Genomic DNA, 20,384 nt, shown 5'->3' with positions numbered 1-20,384 from the left:
TTTGATTTGATTTGAAGTATAAACACCATGGGACCACGCAGCCGTCATACCGCTCAGGAAGGAGACGCGTTCTGTCTCCTAGAGATGAACGTACTTTGGTGCAAAAAGCGCGAATCAATTCCAAAACAACAGCAAAGGACCTTGTGAAAATGCTGGAGGAAACAAGTAAACAGTAAAACGAGTCCTATATCGACATAACCTGAAAGGCCGCTCAGCAAGGAAGAAGCCACTGCTCCAAAACCGCCATAAAAAAGCCAGACTACGGTTTGCAAATGCACATGGGGACAAAGATCGTACTTTTTGGAAAAATGTCCTCTGGTCTGATGAAACAAAAATAGAACTGTTTGGCCATAATGACCATCGTTATGTTTGGAGGAAAAAGGGGAAGGCTTGCAAGCCAAAGAACACCATCCCAACCGTGAAGCACGGGGGTGGCAGCATCATGCTGTGGGGGTGCTTTGCTGCAGGAGGGACTGGTGCACTTCACAAAATAGATGGCATCATGAGGAAGGAAAATTATGTGGATATATTGAAGCAACATCTCAAGACATCAGTCAGGAAGTTAAAGCTTGGTCGCAAATGGGTTTTCCAAATGGACAATGACCCCAAGCATACTTCCAAAGTTGTGGCAAAATGGCTTAAGGACAACAAAGTCAAGGTATTGGAGTGGCCATCAAAAAGCCCTGACCTCAATCCTATAGAACATTTGTGGGCAGAACTGAAAAACCGTGTGCGAGCAAGGAGGCCTACAAACCTGACTCAGTTACACCAGCTCTGTCAGGAGGAATGGGCCAAAATTCACCCAACTTATTGTGGGAAGCTTGTGGAAGGCTACCCGAAACGTTTGACCGAAGTTAAATAATTTAAAGGCAATGCTACCAAATACTAATTGAGTGTATGTAAACTTCTGACCCACTGGGAATGTGATGAAATAAATAAAAGCTGAAAAAAATCATTCTCTCTACTATTATTTTGACATTTCACATTCTTAAAATAAAGTGGTGATCCTAACTGGCCTAAGACAGGGAATTTTTACTAGGATTAAATGTCAGGAATTGTGAAAAACTGAGTTTAAATGTATTTGGCTAAGGTGTATGTAAACTTCCGACTTCATCTGTAGCTATATGTAGCTATATAGTTTAGGACTTGCCTTGTAACTGCAGGTACACATTCCTGTAGCCTAATACAAGCTTGTGTTCATGGTATCATGGGAGATAAAACTTGCTTAAATCAGTTGGTAAATTATATTAAAAAGCAATATTCTCTGTACATGTTGGAATTGGGAAATCAGGTAGCGATTGCCCATACTGAGGAAGACTTCACCACAGGAGGGTGACCCACGGGAGTGGAAGCTAAGCTCCACCCCTGATAACATTATTAATGTTTCATAATAATAATATTAATAATATCAGATCCTACCTGGTGTCCTGGCAGTCGATGCCCTCAGCACTCAGACCGCGGCCAGGTGTCGGGGGCTCCACGTTCACGCTGGACGTCTCACTGTGCCAACCTGCAGGTGATGACATCACATCTTTGTCTGCCTGCTGCACCTGAGACAAGATGGCGTTTATCCTGTCCTCCGTCATCTCCTCGTCCTCCGAGCCTTCCTCCAGCGCCATCTCCTCCAACAGAGACTTTAACGTCTCCTCACTCATCTCCTCCTCGGGAGAACCAGACCCACCACCCTCTCCCCCCGTAGTAAGACCCTCTCCCCCCAGGGCAGGTCTAGAGCTGAGGGTCTCTGGTGGGTCTCCTGTGGCTCCAGCCAGCCACTCATCTTCCCTGACCACCCCCTGAGGAAGATCAATCTGATGTATCAGCATCCCCATGTCAACATCCTGCTCAGCCTCCTCTCTCACCCCGGCCTCCCTGTCATGGGGCTCGTGTGAGGCCACTGACTCTCTGCTAACCCCTGTGTCGTCTTCAGTGGAGGCCCCTTCAGGGCTCCCGCCTCCCCCGGCGCCCTCCCCGGCGCCCCGGGAGTCTAGCGGTCCAGAGGTGTCTTCCTCTACCACCATGGTGGGGGGCTGAGCATTGGGGGCGGGGCCTAGGTTGCTGGTGGTCTGGGTGAGTGACAAGTCACATGGTCTAGTGGGCGTTCTAGAGGGGGAGTCTAGGCCAGCGTCCTCACCAAAGAAGTAGTCGCTGCACAGCGGGGTGGGGGGCTGATAGCTCAGCCCTGTGGGGGTCTGAAGCTCCCGCTGGATGTTGCTGGAGCCTGGATGAGATAACCACAACACAGTGGAGCTGAGATGGAGGCACACAACAACATGACATGAAGACACTCAGCATGTAGAGGAGGAAGGAGTCCTACTCATATAATACTGAATGTCACCTGCAGATAATCACTTACTTATACTCTTATAACAGACAGGCATTGACCCCAAAGCTGTTAGCTTTCAGCCTAGCAGGTAGCAGTTAGTTAGCAGGCATTGACCCCAAAGCTGTTAGCTTTCAGCCTAGCAGGTAGCAGTTAGTTAGCAGGCATTGACCCCAAAGCTGTTAGCTTTCAGCCTAGCAGGTAGCAGTTAGTTAGCAGGCATTGACCCCAAAGCTGTTAGCTTTCAGCCTAGCAGGTAGCAGTTAGTTAGCAGGCATTGACCCCAAAGCTGTTAGCTTTCAGCCTAGCAGGTAGCAGTTAGTTAGCAGGCATTGACCCCAAAGCTGTTAGCTTTCAGCCTAGCAGGTAGCAGTTAGTTAGCAGGCATTGACCCCAAAGCTGTTAGCTTTCAGCCTAGCAGGTAGCAGTTAGTTAGCAGGCATTGACCCCAAAGCTGTTAGCTTTCAGCCTAGCAGGTAGCAGTTAGTTAGCAGGCATTGACCCCAAAGCTGTTAGCTTTCAGCCTAGCAGGTAGCAGTTAGTTAGCAGGCATTGACCCCAAAGCTGTTAGCTTTCAGCCTAGCAGGTAGCAGTTAGTTAGCAGGCATTGACCCCAAAGCTGTTAGCTTTCAGCCTAGCAGGTAGCAGTTAGTTAGCAGGCATTGACCCCAAAGCTGTTAGCTTTCAGCCTAGCAGGTAGCAGTTAGTTAGCAGGCATTGACCCCAAAGCTGTTAGCTTTTAGCCTAGCAGGTAGCAGTTAGTTAGCAGTTATTTACATGGATCATCTGCAAATGGCCTGTTGGAATACAGGGCAGGCCTGGATATGACTGCTAATGAGTTAAGTCAACAGGTCAAAATTAGTGATGTTAATCCCATGGATATGTGAGTCCAGGAGATGTTAATCCCATGGATATGTGAGTACAGGAGATGTTAATCCCATGGATATGTGAGTCCAGGAGATGTTAATCCCATGGATATGTGAGTCCAGGAGATGTTAATCCCATGGATATGTGAGTCCAGGAGATGTTAATCCCATGGATATGTGAGTCCAGGAGATGTTAATCCCATGTATATGTGAGTCCAGGAGATGTTAATCCCATGTATATGTGAGTCCAGGAGATGTTAATCCCATGTATATGTGAGTCCAGGAGATGTTAATCCCATGGATATGTGAGTCCAGGAGATGTTAATCCCATGGATATGTGAGTCCAGGAGATGTTAATCCCATGGATATGTGAGTCCAGGAGATGAGCAGTGAACCATAGGGACTACATATATGCCTGTAGTTCCTATATACATACAGAATATAGAGGGGGTGGGGCCTTAGGAGCAGGGTATGTCAACAAGGAGCACAAGGGGGCGTGGAGAGGAAGAAGGGGTAGTCAGGAACTATCAAGGATACTACTGTAAGGTCCAATGGACAGATGAACAAATCAGGAACTATCAAGGATCCTACTGTAAGGTCCAATGGACAGATGAACAAATCAGGAACTATCAAGGATCCTACTGTAAGGTCCAATGGACAGATGAACAAATCAGGAACTATCAAGGATACTACTGTAAGGTCCAATGGACAGATGAACAAATCAGGAACTATCAAGGATACTACTGTAAGGTCCAATGGACAGATGAACAAATCAGGAACTATCAAGGATCCTACTGTAAGGTCCAATGGACAGATGAACAAATCAGGAACTATCAAGGATACTACTGTAAGGTCCAATGGACAGATGAACAAATCAGGAACTATCAAGGATACTACTGTAAGGTCCAATGGACAGATGAACAAATCAGGAACTATCAAGGATCCTACTGTAAGGTCCAATGGACAGATGAACAAATCAGGAACTATCAAGGATACTACTGTAAGGTCCAATGGACAGATGAACAAATCAGGAACTATCAAGGATCCTACTGTAAGGTCCAATGGACAGATGAACAAATCAGGAACTATCAAGGATCCTACTGTAAGGTCCAATGGACAGATGAACAAATCAGGAACTATCAAGGATACTACTGTAAGGTCCAATGGACAGATGAACAAATCAGGAACTATCAAGGATCCTACTGTAAGGTCCAATGGACAGATGAACAAATCAGGAACTATCAAGGATCCTACTGTAAGGTCCAATGGACAGATGAACAAATCAGGAACTATCAAGGATCCTACTGTAAGGTCCAATGGACAGATGAACAAATCAGGAACTATCAAGGATCCTACTGTAAGGTCCAATGGACAGATGAACAAATCAGGAACTATCAAGGATACTACTGTAAGGTCCAATGGACAGATGAACAAATCAGGAACTATCAAGGATCCTACTGTAAGGTCCAATGGACAGATGAACAAATCAGGAACTATCAAGGATCCTACTGTAAGGTCCAATGGACAGATGAACAAATCAGGAACTATCAAGGATCCTACTGTAAGGTCCAATGGACAGATGAACAAATCAGGAACTATCAAGGATCCTACTGTAAGGTCCAATGGACAGATGAACAAATCAGGAACTATCAAGGATCCTACTGTAAGGTCCAATGGACAGATGAACAAATCAGGAACTATCAAGGATCCTACTGTAAGGTCCAATGGACAGATGAACAAATCAGGAACTATCAAGGATCCTACTGTAAGGTCCAATGGACAGATGAACAAATCAGGAACTATCAAGGATCCTACTGTAAGGTCCAATGGACAGATGAACAAATCAGGAACTATCAAGGATCCTACTGTAAGGTCCAATGGACAGATGAACAAATCAGGAACTATCAAGGATCCTACTGTAAGGTCCAATGGACAGATGAACAAATCAGGAACTATCAAGGATCCTACTGTAAGGTCCAATGGACAGATGAACAAATCAGGAACTATCAAGGATCCTACTGTAAGGTCCAATGGACAGATGAACAAATCAGGAACTATCAAGGATCCTACTGTAAGGTCCAATGGACAGATGAACAAATCAGGAACTATCAAGGATCCTACTGTAAGGTCCAATGGACAGATGAACAAATCAGGAACTATCAAGGATCCTACTGTAAGGTCCAATGGACAGATGAACAAATCAGGAACTATCAAGGATCCTACTGTAAGGTCCAATGGACAGATGAACAAATCAGGAACTATCAAGGATCCTACTGTAAGGTCCAATGGACAGATGAACAAATCAGGAACTATCAAGGATCCTACTGTAAGGTCCAATGGACAGATGAACAAATCAGGAACTATCAAGGATCCTACTGTAAGGTCCAATGGACAGATGAACAAATCAGGAACTATCAAGGATCCTACTGTAAGGTCCAATGGACAGATGAACAAATCAGGAACTATCAAGGATCCTACTGTAAGGTCCAATGGACAGATGAACAAATCAGGAACTATCAAGGATACTACTGTAAGGTCCAATGGACAGATGAACAAATCAGGAACTATCAAGGATCCTACTGTAAGGTCCAATGGACAGATGAACAAATCAGGAACTATCAAGGATCCTACTGTAAGGTCCAATGGACAGATGAACAAATCAGGAACTATCAAGGATCCTACTGTAAGGTCCAATGGACAGATGAACAAATCAGGAACTATCAAGGATACTACTGTAAGGTCCAATGGACAGATGAACAAATCAGGAACTATCAAGGATCCTACTGTAAGGTCCAATGGACAGATGAACAAATCAGGAACTATCAAGGATCCTACTGTAAGGTCCAATGGACAGATGAACAAATCAGGAACTATCAAGGATCCTACTGTAAGGTCCAATGGACAGATGAACAAATCAGGAACTATCAAGGATCCTACTGTAAGGTCCAATGGACAGATGAACAAATCAGGAACTATCAAGGATCCTACTGTAAGGTCCAATGGACAGATGAACAAATCAGGAACTATCAAGGATCCTACTGTAAGGTCCAATGGACAGATGAACAAATCAGGAACTATCAAGGATCCTACTGTAAGGTCCAATGGACAGATGAACAAATCAGGAACTATCAAGGATACTACTGTAAGGTCCAATGGACAGATGAACAAATCAGGAACTATCAAGGATCCTACTGTAAGGTCCAATGGACAGATGAACAAATCAGGAACTATCAAGGATCTACTGTAAGGTCCAATGGACAGATGAACAAATCAGGAACTATCAAGGATCCTACTGTAAGGTCCAATGGACAGATGAACAAATCAGGAACTATCAAGGATACTACTGTAAGGTCCAATGGACAGATGAACAAATCAGGAACTATCAAGGATCCTACTGTAAGGTCCAATGGACAGATGAACAAATCAGGAACTATCAAGGATCCTACTGTAAGGTCCAATGGACAGATGAACAAATCAGGAACTATCAAGGATCCTACTGTAAGGTCCAATGGACAGATGAACAAATCAGGAACTATCAAGGATCCTACTGTAAGGTCCAATGGACAGATGAACAAATCAGGAACTATCAAGGATCCTACTGTAAGGTCCAATGGACAGATGAACAAATCAGGAACTATCAAGGATCCTACTGTAAGGTCCAATGGACAGATGAACAAATCAGGAACTATCAAGGATCCTACTGTAAGGTCCAATGGACAGATGAACAAATCAGGAACTATCAAGGATACTACTGTAAGGTCCAATGGACAGATGAACAAATCAGGAACTATCAAGGATCCTACTGTAAGGTCCAATGGACAGATGAACAAATCAGGAACTATCAAGGATCCTACTGTAAGGTCCAATGGACAGATGAACAAATCAGGAACTATCAAGGATCCTACTGTAAGGTCCAATGGACAGATGAACAAATCAGGAACTATCAAGGATACTACTGTAAGGTCCAATGGACAGATGAACAAATCAGGAACTATCAAGGATCCTACTGTAAGGTCCAATGGACAGATGAACAAATCAGGAACTATCAAGGATACTACTGTAAGGTCCAATGGACAGATGAACAAATCAGGAACTATCAAGGATCCTACTGTAAGGTCCAATGGACAGATGAACAAATCAGGAACTATCAAGGATACTACTGTAAGGTCCAATGGACAGATGAACAAATCAGGAACTATCAAGGATACTACTGTAAGGTCCAATGGACAGATGAAAAGACAAACAAAATGTTAGTCAGACAAGACTTGGTTGAAAGCGAATGAAAATGAGTGGATGAAAATGAAATGTGAATGTAACTTCTATGTTTATGTAGCTGCAGTTGAGGAAGAGCGCTACAGACAGACCCTAACGGCTAGCGTTGTGTTAGCTTCACATTTGTTAGCTTCACAGTTGTTAGCATTAGCCTAGCGTTGTTAGCTTCACATTTGTTAGCTTCACAGTTGTTAGCATTAGCCTAGCGTTGTTAGCTTCACATTTGTTAGCTTCACAGTTGTTAGCATAGCCTAGCGTTGTTAGCCTAGCCACACAAGGCAGTAGCAGAGCTGCCAACAGTCCACTTAGGTACTATATGTTAAGCATGTTAACAGTACAGTGTGTTGGCTGGAGGGTGTCAGCAGGGAGGGAGGGGCAGGTAGCAGGTTAGCAGGGAGGGGTTAGATGGTCTGGTTCAGCAGAGTTATCAGGGAGGGGTTAGATGGTCTGGTTCAGCAGAGTTATCAGGGAGGGGTTAGATGGTCTGGTTCAGCAGAGTTATCAGGGAGGGGTTAGATGGTCTGGTTCAGCAGAGTTATCAGGGAGGGGTTAGATGGTCTGGTTCAGCAGAGTTATCAGCAGGGAGGGGTTAGATGGTCTGGTTCAGCAGAGTTATCAGCAGGGAGGGGTTAGATGGTCTGGTTCAGCAGAGTTATCAGCAGGGAGGGGTTAGATGGTCTGGTTCAGCAGAGTTAGCAGGGAGGGGTTAGATGGTCTGGTTCAGCAGAGTTATCAGGGAGGGGTTAGATGGTCTGGTTCAGCAGAGTTATCAGCAGGGAGGGGTTAGATGGTCTGGTTCAGCAGAGTTATCAGGGAGGGGTTAGATGGTCTGGTTCAGCAGAGTTATCAGGGAGGGGTTAGATGGTCTGGTTCAGCAGAGTTATCAGCAGGGAGGGGTTAGATGGTCTGGTTCAGCAGAGTTATCAGAGGGAGGGGTTAGATGGTCTGGTTCAGCAGAGTTATCAGGGAGGGGTTAGATGGTCTGGTTCAGCAGAGTTATCAGGGAGGGGTTAGATGGTCTGGTTCAGCAGAGTTATCAGCAGGGAGGGGTTAGATGGTCTGGTTCAGCAGAGTTATCAGGGAGGGGTTAGATGGTCTGGTTCAGCAGAGTTATCAGGGAGGGGTTAGATGGTCTGGTTCAGCAGAGTTATCAGCAGGGAGGGGTTAGATGGTCTGGTTCAGCAGAGTTATCAGCAGGGAGGGGTTAGATGGTCTGGTTCAGCAGAGTTATCAGGGAGGGGTTAGATGGTCTGGTTCAGCGAGTCAGAAGCAGGATAACTGCAGGGTAGGAAGGCTCAGAGAAACCAGAGGTACTAACTAACAGCCCTATAACAAGCAGAGGGTCCTTAAAGCCACAGCCATGCTGTCAGACCAGGAGGTTAGCAGTACCACAATACACCACTATCTAACAGACAGGAACCATATGCCATAGAAATTGGTTAACATAATAATGTTTTCATGTATTTGACAATCATATAAATGTGACAAATGTAGTGTGTTAAACATTACTGTATTTTTCAAATCAGTATACACATAACATAACTATTATAGAACAATATATCAACCAAATCTTTAACCCATCTGAATGAAATAAACTTTGCTCTCATGGTCAAATTAAGAACATCTTATAGATCAGATAGGTTAGAGTTGTGATTCCTCAGAGGCTTATTAAGCAGCATGCTATTTTATACTGAACACAACATAAATACAGTCACACATGCAGTAGTAGAGCTCTATGCCCCCTGACAGGGTCATTAACACACAGCAATGTTGGAAAAGTATCAGTGTTGATTGATTTCAGGGGGCTGTATTAAATATAAAATCAACATCTGATCTGTCATCATCATGTTCAGATTGATTCTAGTTAGACTAGTTTAGCCTGATTGGCTCTATGTTCTACTAATTTAGCCTGACTGGCTCTATGTTCGACTAGTTTAGCCTGACTGGCTCTATGTTCGACTAGTTTAGCCTGGCTGGCTCTATGTTCGACTAGTTTAGCCTGACTGGCTCTATGTTCGACTAGTTTAGCCTGACTGGCTCTATGTTCGACTAGTTTAGCCTGGCTGGCTCTATGTTCGACTAGTTTAGCCTGGCTGGCTCTATGTTCGACTAGTTTAGCCTGACTGGCTCTATGTTCGACTAGTTTAGCCTGACTGGCTCTATGTTCGACTAGTTTAGCCTGACTGGCTCTATGTTCGACTAGTTTAGCCTGGCTGGCTCTATGTTCGACTAGTTTAGCCTGGCTGGCTCTATGTTCGACTAGTTTAGCCTGACTGGCTCTATGTTCGACTAGTTTAGCCTGGCTTGTTCTGTAAGAAGGAGAGGTAAAGAAAGAGATAGAGTTACGCTAGATGGGGCTAAACTTTACCATCACACTGATCCAGGAAAACTGCGTTATCATCAGCAAAGCATCTTGTGCCTGAAATGTTACCATAGTCAAATATTGGCCCTTCCAGCAATTTCACAATATCCATCCGATTGATCTTAGTCAGGACCTCCGTAAGGGAATCCGCTACAGTAAAAGACAGAAACAGACAAACTGGTTAATATACTTAATACAGCAATACACAACAGTATTCAAACATTTGAGGACAGTTTACTAATCACATCTTAACATCCTGACAGCAACTTCCTCCCCATGTTCTAAACGATGTTTCATGAGCTGAAATAAAAGACATGGATCAGTGAGCACCGCAGCAATATACGGACAGGTGAGACAAAACATCTGGTTGCTGTTCATTTTGTACAAGCTGGACCTCCTATTGGTTCTCTGAGATACACTGGAATAGAAACGGTCAAGACGTCACGCAGGGGAGGGGACATTGAGAGGAAACTTCTTCAAATGGAATCTTTCTGGATCCACAGGCTCAACACACTATCTCCACTTGGCCTTAACGAGGAGTTTGACTTGAAACCGTTTTTATAGTAACAAAATGTCCAAATAGTGTTTTTTTATACTAACTGAATATTGTATGTGTATGTATAATCCATCTACCTGACAGGTGTGGCATATCAAGAAGCTGATTAAACAGCATGATCATTACACAGGTGCACCTTGTGCTGGGGACAGTAAAAGGCCACTCTAAAATGTGCACTTTTGTCACACAACTCAATGCCACAGATGTCTCAAGTTTTGAGGGAGCATGCAATTGGCATGCTGACTGCAGGAATGTCCAACAGAGCTGTTGCCAGAGAATGGAATGTTCATTTCTCTACCATAAGCCGCTTCCAACGTCGTTTTAGAGAATATGTCCAACCGGCCTCACAACCGCAGACCATGTGTAACCACGTCAGCCCAGGACATCCACATCTGGCTTCTTCACCTGCGGGACCGTCTGAGACCAGCCACCCGGACGGCTGATGAAACTGTGGGTTTGCACAACCGAAGAATTTAGGCACAAACTGTCAGAAACCGTCTCAGGGAAGCTCACCTGCGTGCTCGTCGTCCTCACCAGGGTCTTGACCTGACTGAAGTTTGGCGTCGTAACCGACTTCAGTGGGAAAATGTGCACCTTCACTGGCATGCTGTAGAAGTGTGCTCATCACGGATGAATCCCGGTTTCAACTGTACCAGGCAGATGGCAGACAGCGTGTATAGAGTTGTGTGGGCGAGCGGTTTGCTGATGTCAACGTTGTGATCATAGTGCCCCATGGTGCCGGTGGGGTTATGGTATGGGCAGGCATAAGCGATGGACAACGAACACAATTGCATTTTATCGATGGCAATTTGAATGCACAGAGATACCGTGATGAGATCCTGAGGCCCATTGTCGTGCCATTCATCCGCCGCCATCACCTCATGTTTCAGCATGATAATGCACGGCCACATGTCACAAGGGTCTGTACACAATTCCTGGAAGCTGAAAATGTCCCAGTTCTTCCATGGCCTGAATACTCACCAGACATGTCGCCCATTGAACATGTTTGGGATGCTCTGGATCGACGTGTACAACAGCGTGTTCCAGTTCCTGCCAATATCCAGCAACTTCGCACAGCTATTGAAGAGGAGTGGGACAACATTCCATAGACCACAATCAACAGCCTGATGTGTCGCGCTGCATGAGGAAAATGGTCACACCAGATACTGACTGGTTTTCTGATCCACCTCCCTACTTTTTTTTAAGGAATCTGTGACCAACAGATGCATATCTGTATTCCCAGTCATGTGAAATCCATACATTAGGGCCTAATTAATTTATTTCAATTGACTGATTTCTTTATATGATCTGTCACTCAGTAAAATCGTTGAAATTGTTGCATGTTGCGTTTCTTTTTTTGTTCAGTGTATAATGAAATACATACAGTATATCACTATTAGAAAAAAAGCTCTTATGATAAGTGACCAACATATAGCCGGTAATATGACTTATCTGAGAGTAGACAGTTCCTTGAGGTTTCCGCTGAGAGTTTTCGTGATATCTGCAGGCTAAAATGCTTGATTTTTCAGCAGCAATTATGACATTTTCCATGACGATATGCAATGATTTTGACCAATTTATCACGAAAATGCGCTGATGAGGGAAAACTTTTGTTGCCTTTATTTAACCAGGTAAGCCAAGTTCTCATTTACAACTGCGACCTGGCCAAGATAAAGCAAAGCAGTGCGATAAAAACAACACAGAGTTACATATGGGGTAAACAAAAACGTACAGTCAATAACACAGTAGAAAATCTATATACAGTGTGTGCAAATGTAGTAAGTTATGGAGGTAAGGCAATAAATAGGCCATAGTGCTCTGACAACTGATGCTTAAAGTTAGTGAGGGAGATAAGAGTCTCCAGCTTCAGAGATTTTTGCAGTTCGTTCCAGTCATTGGCAGCAGAGAACTGGAAGGAATGGCGGCCAAAGGAGGTGTTGGCTTTGGGGATGACCAGTGAGATATACCTGCTGGAGCGCATACTACGGGTGGGTGCTGCTATGGTGACCAATTAACTAAGATAAGGCGGGGATTTGCCTAGCAGTGATTTATAGATGACCTGGAGCCAGTGGGTTTGGCGACGAATATGTAGTGAGGGCCAGCCAACGAGAGCGTACAGGTCACAATGGTGGGTAGTATATGGGGCTTTGGTGACAAAACGGATGGCACTGTGATAGACTACATCCAATTTGCTGAGTAGAGTGTTGGAGGCTATTTTGTAAATGACATCGCCGAAGTCAAGGATCGGTAGGATAGTCAGTTTTACGAGGGCATGTTTGGCAGCATGAGTGAAGGAGGCTTTGTTGCGAAATAGGAAGCCGATTCTAGATTTAACTTTGGATTGGAGATGCTTAATGTGAGTCTGGAAGGAGAGTTTACGGTCTAACCAGACACCTAGGTATTTGTAGTTGTCCACATACTCTAGGTCAGACCCGCCGAGAGTAGTGATTCTATTTCGGGCGGGCGGGTGCCAGCAGCGTTCGATTGAAGAGCATGCATTTAGTTTACTAGCGTTTAAGAGCAGTTGGAGGCTACGGAAGGAGTGCTGTATGGCATTGAAGCTTGTTTGGAGGTTTGTTAACACAGTGTCCAATGAAGGGCCAGATGTATATAAAATGGTGTTGTCTGTGTAGAGGTGGATCAGAGAGTCACCAGCAGCAAGAGCGACATCATTGATGTACACAGAGAATAGAGTCGGCCCGAGGATTGAACCCTGTGGCACCACCATAGAGACTGCCATAGGTCCAGACAACAGGCCCTCCGATTTGACACATTGAACTCTATCTGAGAAGTAGTTGGTGAACCAGGCGAGGCAGTCATTTGAGAAACCAAGGCTATTTAAAGTGTCAATAAGAATGAGGTGATTGACGGAGTCGAAAGCCTTGGCCAGGTCGATGAAGACGGCTGCACCGTACTGTCTTTTATCGATCGCGGTTATAATATCGTTTAGGACCTTGAGCGTGGCTGAGGTGCACCCATGACCAGCTCGGAAACCAGATTGCATAGCGGAGATGGTACGGTGGGATTCGAAATGGTCGGTGATCTGTTTGTTAACTTGGCTTTCAAATACTTTCAAAAGGCAGGGCAGGATGGATATAGGTCTGTAACAGTTTGGATCTAGAGTGTCACCCCCTTTGAAGAGGGGGATGACCGCGGCAGCTTTCCTATCTCTGGGGATCTCAGACGATACGAAAGAGAGGTTGAACAGGCTGGTAATAGGGGTTGCAACAATTTCGGCTGCTAATTTTAGAAAGGGTCCAGATTGTCTAGCCCAGATGATTTGTAGGGGTCCAGATTTTGCAGCTCTTTCAGAACATCAGCTATCTGAATTTGGGTGAAGGAGAAGCGGGGGGCATGGGCAAGTTGCAGCGGAGGGTGCAGAGCTGGTGGCCAGGGTAGGGGTAGCCAGGTGGAAAGCATGGCCAGCTATAGCAAAATGCTTGTTGAAATTTTAGATTATTGTAGATTTATCGGTGGTGATAGTGTTTCCTAGCCTCAGTGCAGTGGGCAGCTGGGAGGAAGTGCTCTTATTCTCCATGGACTTTATAGTGTCCCAAAACTTTTTGGAGTTAGTGCTACAGGATGCAAATTTCTGTTGAAAAAGCTAGCCTTTGCTTTCCTAACTGTTCGATGCTAATGCAGTACGCCACAGGATGTTTTTGTGCTGGTCAAGGGCAGTCAAGTCTGAGGAGAACCAGGGGCTATATCGGTTCTTAGTTCTGTATTTTTTGAATGGGGCATGCTTATTTAAGATGGAGAGGAAAGCACTTTTAAAGATCAACCAGGCATCCTCTACTGACGGAATGAGGTCAATATCCATCCAGGATACCCGGGCCAGGTCAATTAGGAAGGACTGCTCGCTGAAGTGTTTTAGGGAGCGTTTGACAGTGATGAGGGGTGGTCGTTTGACCGCGGACCCATTACGGACACAGGCAATGAGGCAGTGATCGCTGAGATCCTGGTTGAAGACAGCGGAGGTGTATTTAGAGGGTCAATTAGTCAGGATGATATCTATGAGGGTGCCCATGTTAACGGATTTAGGGTTGTACCTGGTAGGTTCCTTGATAATTTGTGTGAGATTGAGGGCATCTAGTTTAGATTGTAGGACGGCCGGGGTGTTAAGCATATCCCAGTTTAGGTCACCAAGCAGTACGAACTCTGAGGATAGATGGGGGGCAATCAATTCACATATGGTGTCCAGGGCACAGCTGGGGGCTGAGGGGGGTCTGTAGCAAGCGGCAACAGTGAGAGGCTTATTTCTGGAAAGGTGGATTTTTAGAAGTAGAAGCTCAAACTGTTTGGGCACAGACCTGGATAGTATGATAGAGCTCTGCAGGCTATCTCTACAGTAGATTGCAACTCCACCCCCTTTGGCAGTTCTATCTAGACGGAAAATGTTGTAGTTGGGGATGGACATTTCTGAATCTTTGGTGGGCTTCCTGAGCCAGGATCCAGACACTGCTAGAACATCAGGGTTGGCGGAGTGTGCTAGAACATCAGGGTTGGCGGAGTGTGCTAACGCAGTGAATAACTCAAACTTAGGGAGGAGGCTTCTGATGTTAACATGCAAGAAACCAAGGCTTTTGCGGTTACAGAAGTCAACAAATGATAGCGCCTGGGGAGTAGGAGTGATACTGGGGGCTGCAGGGCCTGGGTTAACCTCTACATCACCAGAGGAACAGAGGAGGAATAGAATAAGGATACGGCTAAAGGCTAAAGGCTTTAAGAACTGGTCTTCTAGTGCGTTGGATACAGAGAATAAAGGGGGCAGATTTCCGGGCGTTGTAGAATAAATTCAGGGCATTATGTACAGACAAGGATATGGAAGGATATGAGTACAGTGGAGGTAAACCTAAGCGTTGGGTAACGATGAAAGAGATAGCATCACTGGAGTCACCGATTGAGCCAGTCTCCACGTGTGTGGGGGGTGGGACAAAGGAGCTATCTAAAGTATGAAAAATGTATGCACTCACTAACTGTAAGTCGCTCTGGATAAGAGCGTCTGCTAAATGACTAAAATGTAAAATGTAAATCTGAGGCAGGTTGAGCGGGACTGGGGGCTCTACAGTGAAAAAGTACAGTAAAGAACTAACCGAAACAGCAATAGGCAAGGCACATTGACATGGGAGAGAGGCATAAAGCAATCACAGGTGTTACTCGAGACAACAGCTGGTAATGGCGACGAAAGTTTGAGCTGAGGCTAAACAGATCAACAGGATGGGGTACCGTATAAAGGAACTGTCCAGCAGGCATCAGCTGTGTAGCTGAGTGATCATAAGGTCCAGTGATCAGCAATAGTTGAGTCCGGGAGCAGTTCGGTGGCTTCTACGACACAGGTGAGCAGGAGGCACGGCTGTTGATTGCGTGTGCTAGCGGGCCGGGGCTAGCAGATGGATCTTCGTGGTCGTCGCAACGGGAAGCCTGTTGAAACCACATCAGACGATTACGTCGGCAGACCGGTCGTGATGGATTGGCGGGGCTCCGTGTCGACACTAGGAGGTCCTGTCCGGTTGACAGAGATGTAGATAGCCGGGAGATGGGCCTGGCTCGAGGATAGCTCAAGGCTAACTGGGGCTTGCTTCGGGACAGTGTTGATTAGCCAACAACAACAACAGCCATTCGGTTGCAGCTAGCTAGTTGCGATGATCCGGTGTTAAGGTCCAGTGATTCAGGCAGAAAATCCGATATGTTCTGGCTCGATAGCGCGATGTGCAGACTGGCCGATAATTGTCCAGGCTAGAGCTGGCTGGTAGGTAGTGCAGGCCACGGACAGTGGTGAAAACCGCTAACGGTGGCTAATAGCAAGTAGCTAGTTAGCTGGCTAGCTGGCTAGTTTCAGCCGGAGGTCCTAGATAAAAAGTTGTTGTATAAAGAAATAATAGAATCCGTTCCACATTGGGTGAGGCGGGTTGCAGGAAAGTATATTTAGTTAAAGGATGGAACGTGAGATTGAGAAATATATACGAAAAAGACAAAAAAAACTGAAAACAGGCTTACACGAGGACACTACAGAAAACACGACCGCACTGCTACGCCATCTTGGACCTGATTGGGTTAGGGTTAGGGTTAGGGTTGATTGGACCATACGAGGTAAATGTGCAGTGTTGAGTTGAAATTGTGAGTCCTCTTCTTGTACTGCGGCGATGGATCACTTTTATGCGTTAATATTGCGATTTTTTATATTTTTTATGCAGAAATAGTGCAGTGATTGGTCAAATATACAACACTTCACATAATATGTAGGGATCGCAGAATCCTGGAGGGACTGGCTAGAGAAGACTAGCATGAGACAGGAGCCATAGCATCAGTCCCTACAGTCTGGCTGGTTCTCTACAGTCACAGGGCTGGTTCTCCACAGTCACAGGGCTGGTTCTCTACAGTCAGACAGGGCTGGTTCTCTACAGTCAGACAGGGCTGGTTCTCTACAGTCAGACAGGGCTGGTTCTCTACAGTCAGACAGGGCTGGTTCTCTACAGTCACAGGGCTGGTTCTCTATAGTCACAGGGCTGGTTCTCTACAGTCAGACAGGGCTGGTTCTCTACAGTCAGACAGGGCTGGTTCTCTACAGTCAGACAGGGCTGGTTCTCCACAGTCAGACAGGGCTGGTTCTCTACAGTCAGACAGGGCTGGTTCTCTACAGTCACAGGGCTGGTTCTCTATAGTCACAGGGCTGGTTCTCTACAGTCAGACAGGGCTGGTTCTCTACAGTCAGACAGGGCTGGTTCTCTACAGTCAGACAGGGCTGGTTCTCCACAGTCAGACAGGGCTGGTTCTCCACAGTCAGACAGGGCTGGTTCTCCACAGTCAGACAGGGCTGGTTCTCTACAGTCAGACAGGGCTGGTTCTCTACAGTCACAGGGCTGGTTCTCTACAGTCAGACAGGGCTGGTTCTCTACAGTCAGACAGGGCTGGCTCTCCACAGTCAGACAGGGCTGGTTCTCTACAGTCAGACAGGGCTGGTTCTCTACAGTCAGACAGGGCTGGTTCTCTACAGTCAGACAGGGCTGGTTCTCTACAGTCAGACAGGGCTGGTTCTCTACAGTCAGACAGGGCTGGTTCTCTACAGTCAGACAGGGCTGGTTCTCTACAGTCAGACAGGGCTGGTTCTCTACAGTCAGACAGGGCTGGTTCTCTACAGTCAGACAGGGCTGGTTCTCCACAGTCAGACAGCCTGGACTGGTTCTCTACAGTCAGACAGGGCTGGTTCTCTACAGTCAGACAGGGCTGGTTCTCTACAGTCAGACAGGGCTGGTTCTCTACAGTCAGACAGGGCTGGTTCTCTACAGTCAGACAGGGCTGGTTCTCTACAGTCACAGGGCTGGTTCTCTACAGTCAGTCAGGGCTGGTTCTCTACAGTCAGACAGGGCTGGTTCTCTACAGTCAGACAGGGCTGGTTCTCTACAGTCAGACAGGGCTGGTTCTCTACAGTCAGACAGGGCTGGTTCTCTACAGTCAGACAGGGCTGGTTCTCTACAGTCAGACAGGGCTGGTTCTCTACAGTCAGACAGGGCTGGTTCTCTACAGTCAGACAGGGCTGGTTCTCTACAGTCAGACAGGGCTGGTTCTCCACAGTCAGACAGGGCTGGTTCTCTACAGTCAGACAGGGCTGGTTCTCTACAGTCAGACAGGGCTGGTTCTCTACAGTCAGACAGGGCTGGTTCTCTACAGTCAGACAGGGCTGGTTCTCTACAGTCAACAGGGCTGGTTCTCTACAGTCAGACAGGGCTGGTTCTCCACAGTCAGACAGGGCTGGTTCTCTACAGTCACAGGGCTGGTTCTCCACAGTCAGACAGGGCTGGTTCTCTACAGTCAGACAGGGCTGGTTCTCTACAGTCACAGGGCTGGCTCTCCACAGTCAGACAGGGCTGGTTCTCTACAGTCAAACAGGGCTGGTTCTCTACAGTCAGACAGGGCTGGTTCTCTACAGTCAGACAGGGCTGGTTCTCTACAGTCAGACAGGGCTGGTTCTCTACAGTCAGACAGGGCTGGTTCTCTACAGTCAGACAGGGCTGGTTCTCTACAGTCAGACAGGGCTGGTTCTCCACAGTCAGACAGGGCTGGTTCTCTACAGTCAGACAGGGCTGGTTCTCTACAGTCACAGGGCTGGTTCTCCACAGTCAGACAGGGCTGGTTCTCTACAGTCAGACAGGGCTGGTTCTCTACAGTCAGACAGGGCTGGCTCTCCACAGTCAGACAGGGCTGGTTCTCTACAGTCAGACAGGGCTGGTTCTCTACAGTCAGACAGGGCTGGTTCTCTACAGTCAGACAGGGCTGGTTCTCTACAGTCAGACAGGGCTGGTTCTCTACAGTCAGACAGGGCTGGTTCTCTACAGTCAGACAGGGCTGGTTCTCTACAGTCAGACAGGGCTGGTTCTCTACAGTCAGACAGGGCTGGTTCTCCACAGTCAGACAGGGCTGGTTCTCTACAGTCAGACAGGGCTGGTTCTCTACAGTCACAGGGCTGGTTCTCTACAGTCACAGGGCTGGTTCTCTACAGTCAGACAGGGCTGGTTCTCTACAGTCAGACAGGGCTGGTTCTCCACAGTCAGACAGGGCTGGCTCTCTACAGTCAGACAGGGCTGGTTCTCTACAGTCAGACAGGGCTGGTTCTCCACAGTCAGACAGGGCTGGTTCTCTACAGTCAGACAGGGCTGGTTCTCCACAGTCAGACAGGGCTGGTTCTCCACAGTCAGACAGGGCTGGTTCTCTACAGTCAGACAGGGCTGGTTCTCTACAGTCAGACAGGGCTGGTTCTCTACAGTCAGACAGGGCTGGTTCTCTACAGTCAGACAGGGCTGGTTCTCTACAGTCAGACAGGGCTGGTTCTCTACAGTCAGACAGGGCTGGTTCTCCACAGTCAGACAGGGCTGGTTCTCTACAGTCAGACAGGGCTGGTTCTCTACAGTCAGACAGGGCTGGTTCTCTACAGTCAGACAGGGCTGGTTCTCTACAGTCAGACAGGGCTGGTTCTCTACAGTCACAGGGCTGGTTCTCTACAGTCACAGGGCTGGTTCTCTACAGTCACAGGGCTGGTTCTCTACAGTCAGACAGGGCTGGTTCTCTACAGTCAGACAGGGCTGGTTCTCTACAGTCAGACAGGGCTGGTTCTCTACAGTCAGACAGGGCTGGTTCTCTACAGTCAGACAGGGCTGGTTCTCTACAGTCAGACAGGGCTGGTTCTCTACAGTCAGACAGGGCTGGTTCTCCACAGTCACAGGGCTGGTTCTCTACAGTCAGACAGGGCTGGTTCTCTACAGTCAGACAGGGCTGGTTCTCTACAGTCACAGGGCTGGTTCTCCACAGTCAGACAGGGCTGGTTCTCTACAGTCAGACAGGGCTGGTTCTCTACAGTCAGACAGGGCTGGTTCTCTACAGTCAGACAGGGCTGGTTCTCCACAGTCAGACAGGGCTGGTTCTCTACAGTCAGACAGGGCTGGTTCTCTACAGTCAGACAGGGCTGGTTCTCTACAGTCAGACAGGGCTGGTTCTCTACAGTCAGACAGGGCTGGTTCTCTACAGTCAGACAGGGCTGGTTCTCTACAGTCAGACAGGGCTGGTTCTCTACAGTCAGACAGGGCTGGTTCTCTACAGTCACAGGGCTGGTTCTCCACAGTCAGACAGGGCTGGTTCTCTACAGTCAGACAGGGCTGGTTCTCTACAGTCAGACAGGGCTGGTTCTCCACAGTCAGACAGGGCTGGTTCTCTACAGTCAGACAGGGCTGGTTCTCTACAGTCAGACAGGGCTGGTTCTCCACAGTCAGACAGGGCTGGTTCTCTACAGTCAGACAGGGCTGGTTCTCTACAGTCAGACAGGGCTGGTTCTCTACAGTCACAGGGCTGGTTCTCTACAGTCAGACAGGGCTGGTTCTCTACAGTCACAGGGCTGGTTCTCTACAGTCAGACAGGGCTGGTTCTCCACAGTCAGACAGGGCTGGTTCTCTACAGTCAGACAGGGCTGGTTCTCTACAGTCAGACAGGGCTGGTTCTCTACAGTCACAGGGCTGGTTC

The 20,384-nt window shown here is 47.0% G+C and overlaps 1 protein-coding gene across 1 annotated transcript in view; it reads right to left on the bottom strand.

Annotated features, from left to right (window-relative positions):
• Positions 1–20,384, bottom strand: part of LOC121553354 (ankyrin-3) — a gene marked incomplete at both ends in the record, with an annotated part of 222,040 nt that overhangs the window by 13,742 nt on the left and 187,914 nt on the right. The window contains 2 exon segments of the mRNA XM_045211551.1: positions 1,420–2,218; positions 9,827–9,970. Of these exon segments, the coding sequence (XP_045067486.1) occupies positions 1,420–2,218; positions 9,827–9,970 (943 nt within the window).

This window comes from Coregonus clupeaformis, chromosome 37, assembly GCF_020615455.1.
Source record: "Coregonus clupeaformis isolate EN_2021a chromosome 37, ASM2061545v1, whole genome shotgun sequence".
Taxonomy (NCBI): domain Eukaryota; kingdom Metazoa; phylum Chordata; class Actinopteri; order Salmoniformes; family Salmonidae; genus Coregonus; species Coregonus clupeaformis.
Note: the sequence above shows the minus strand (reverse complement) of the source record. Positions and strands in the feature narration are given on the sequence as shown.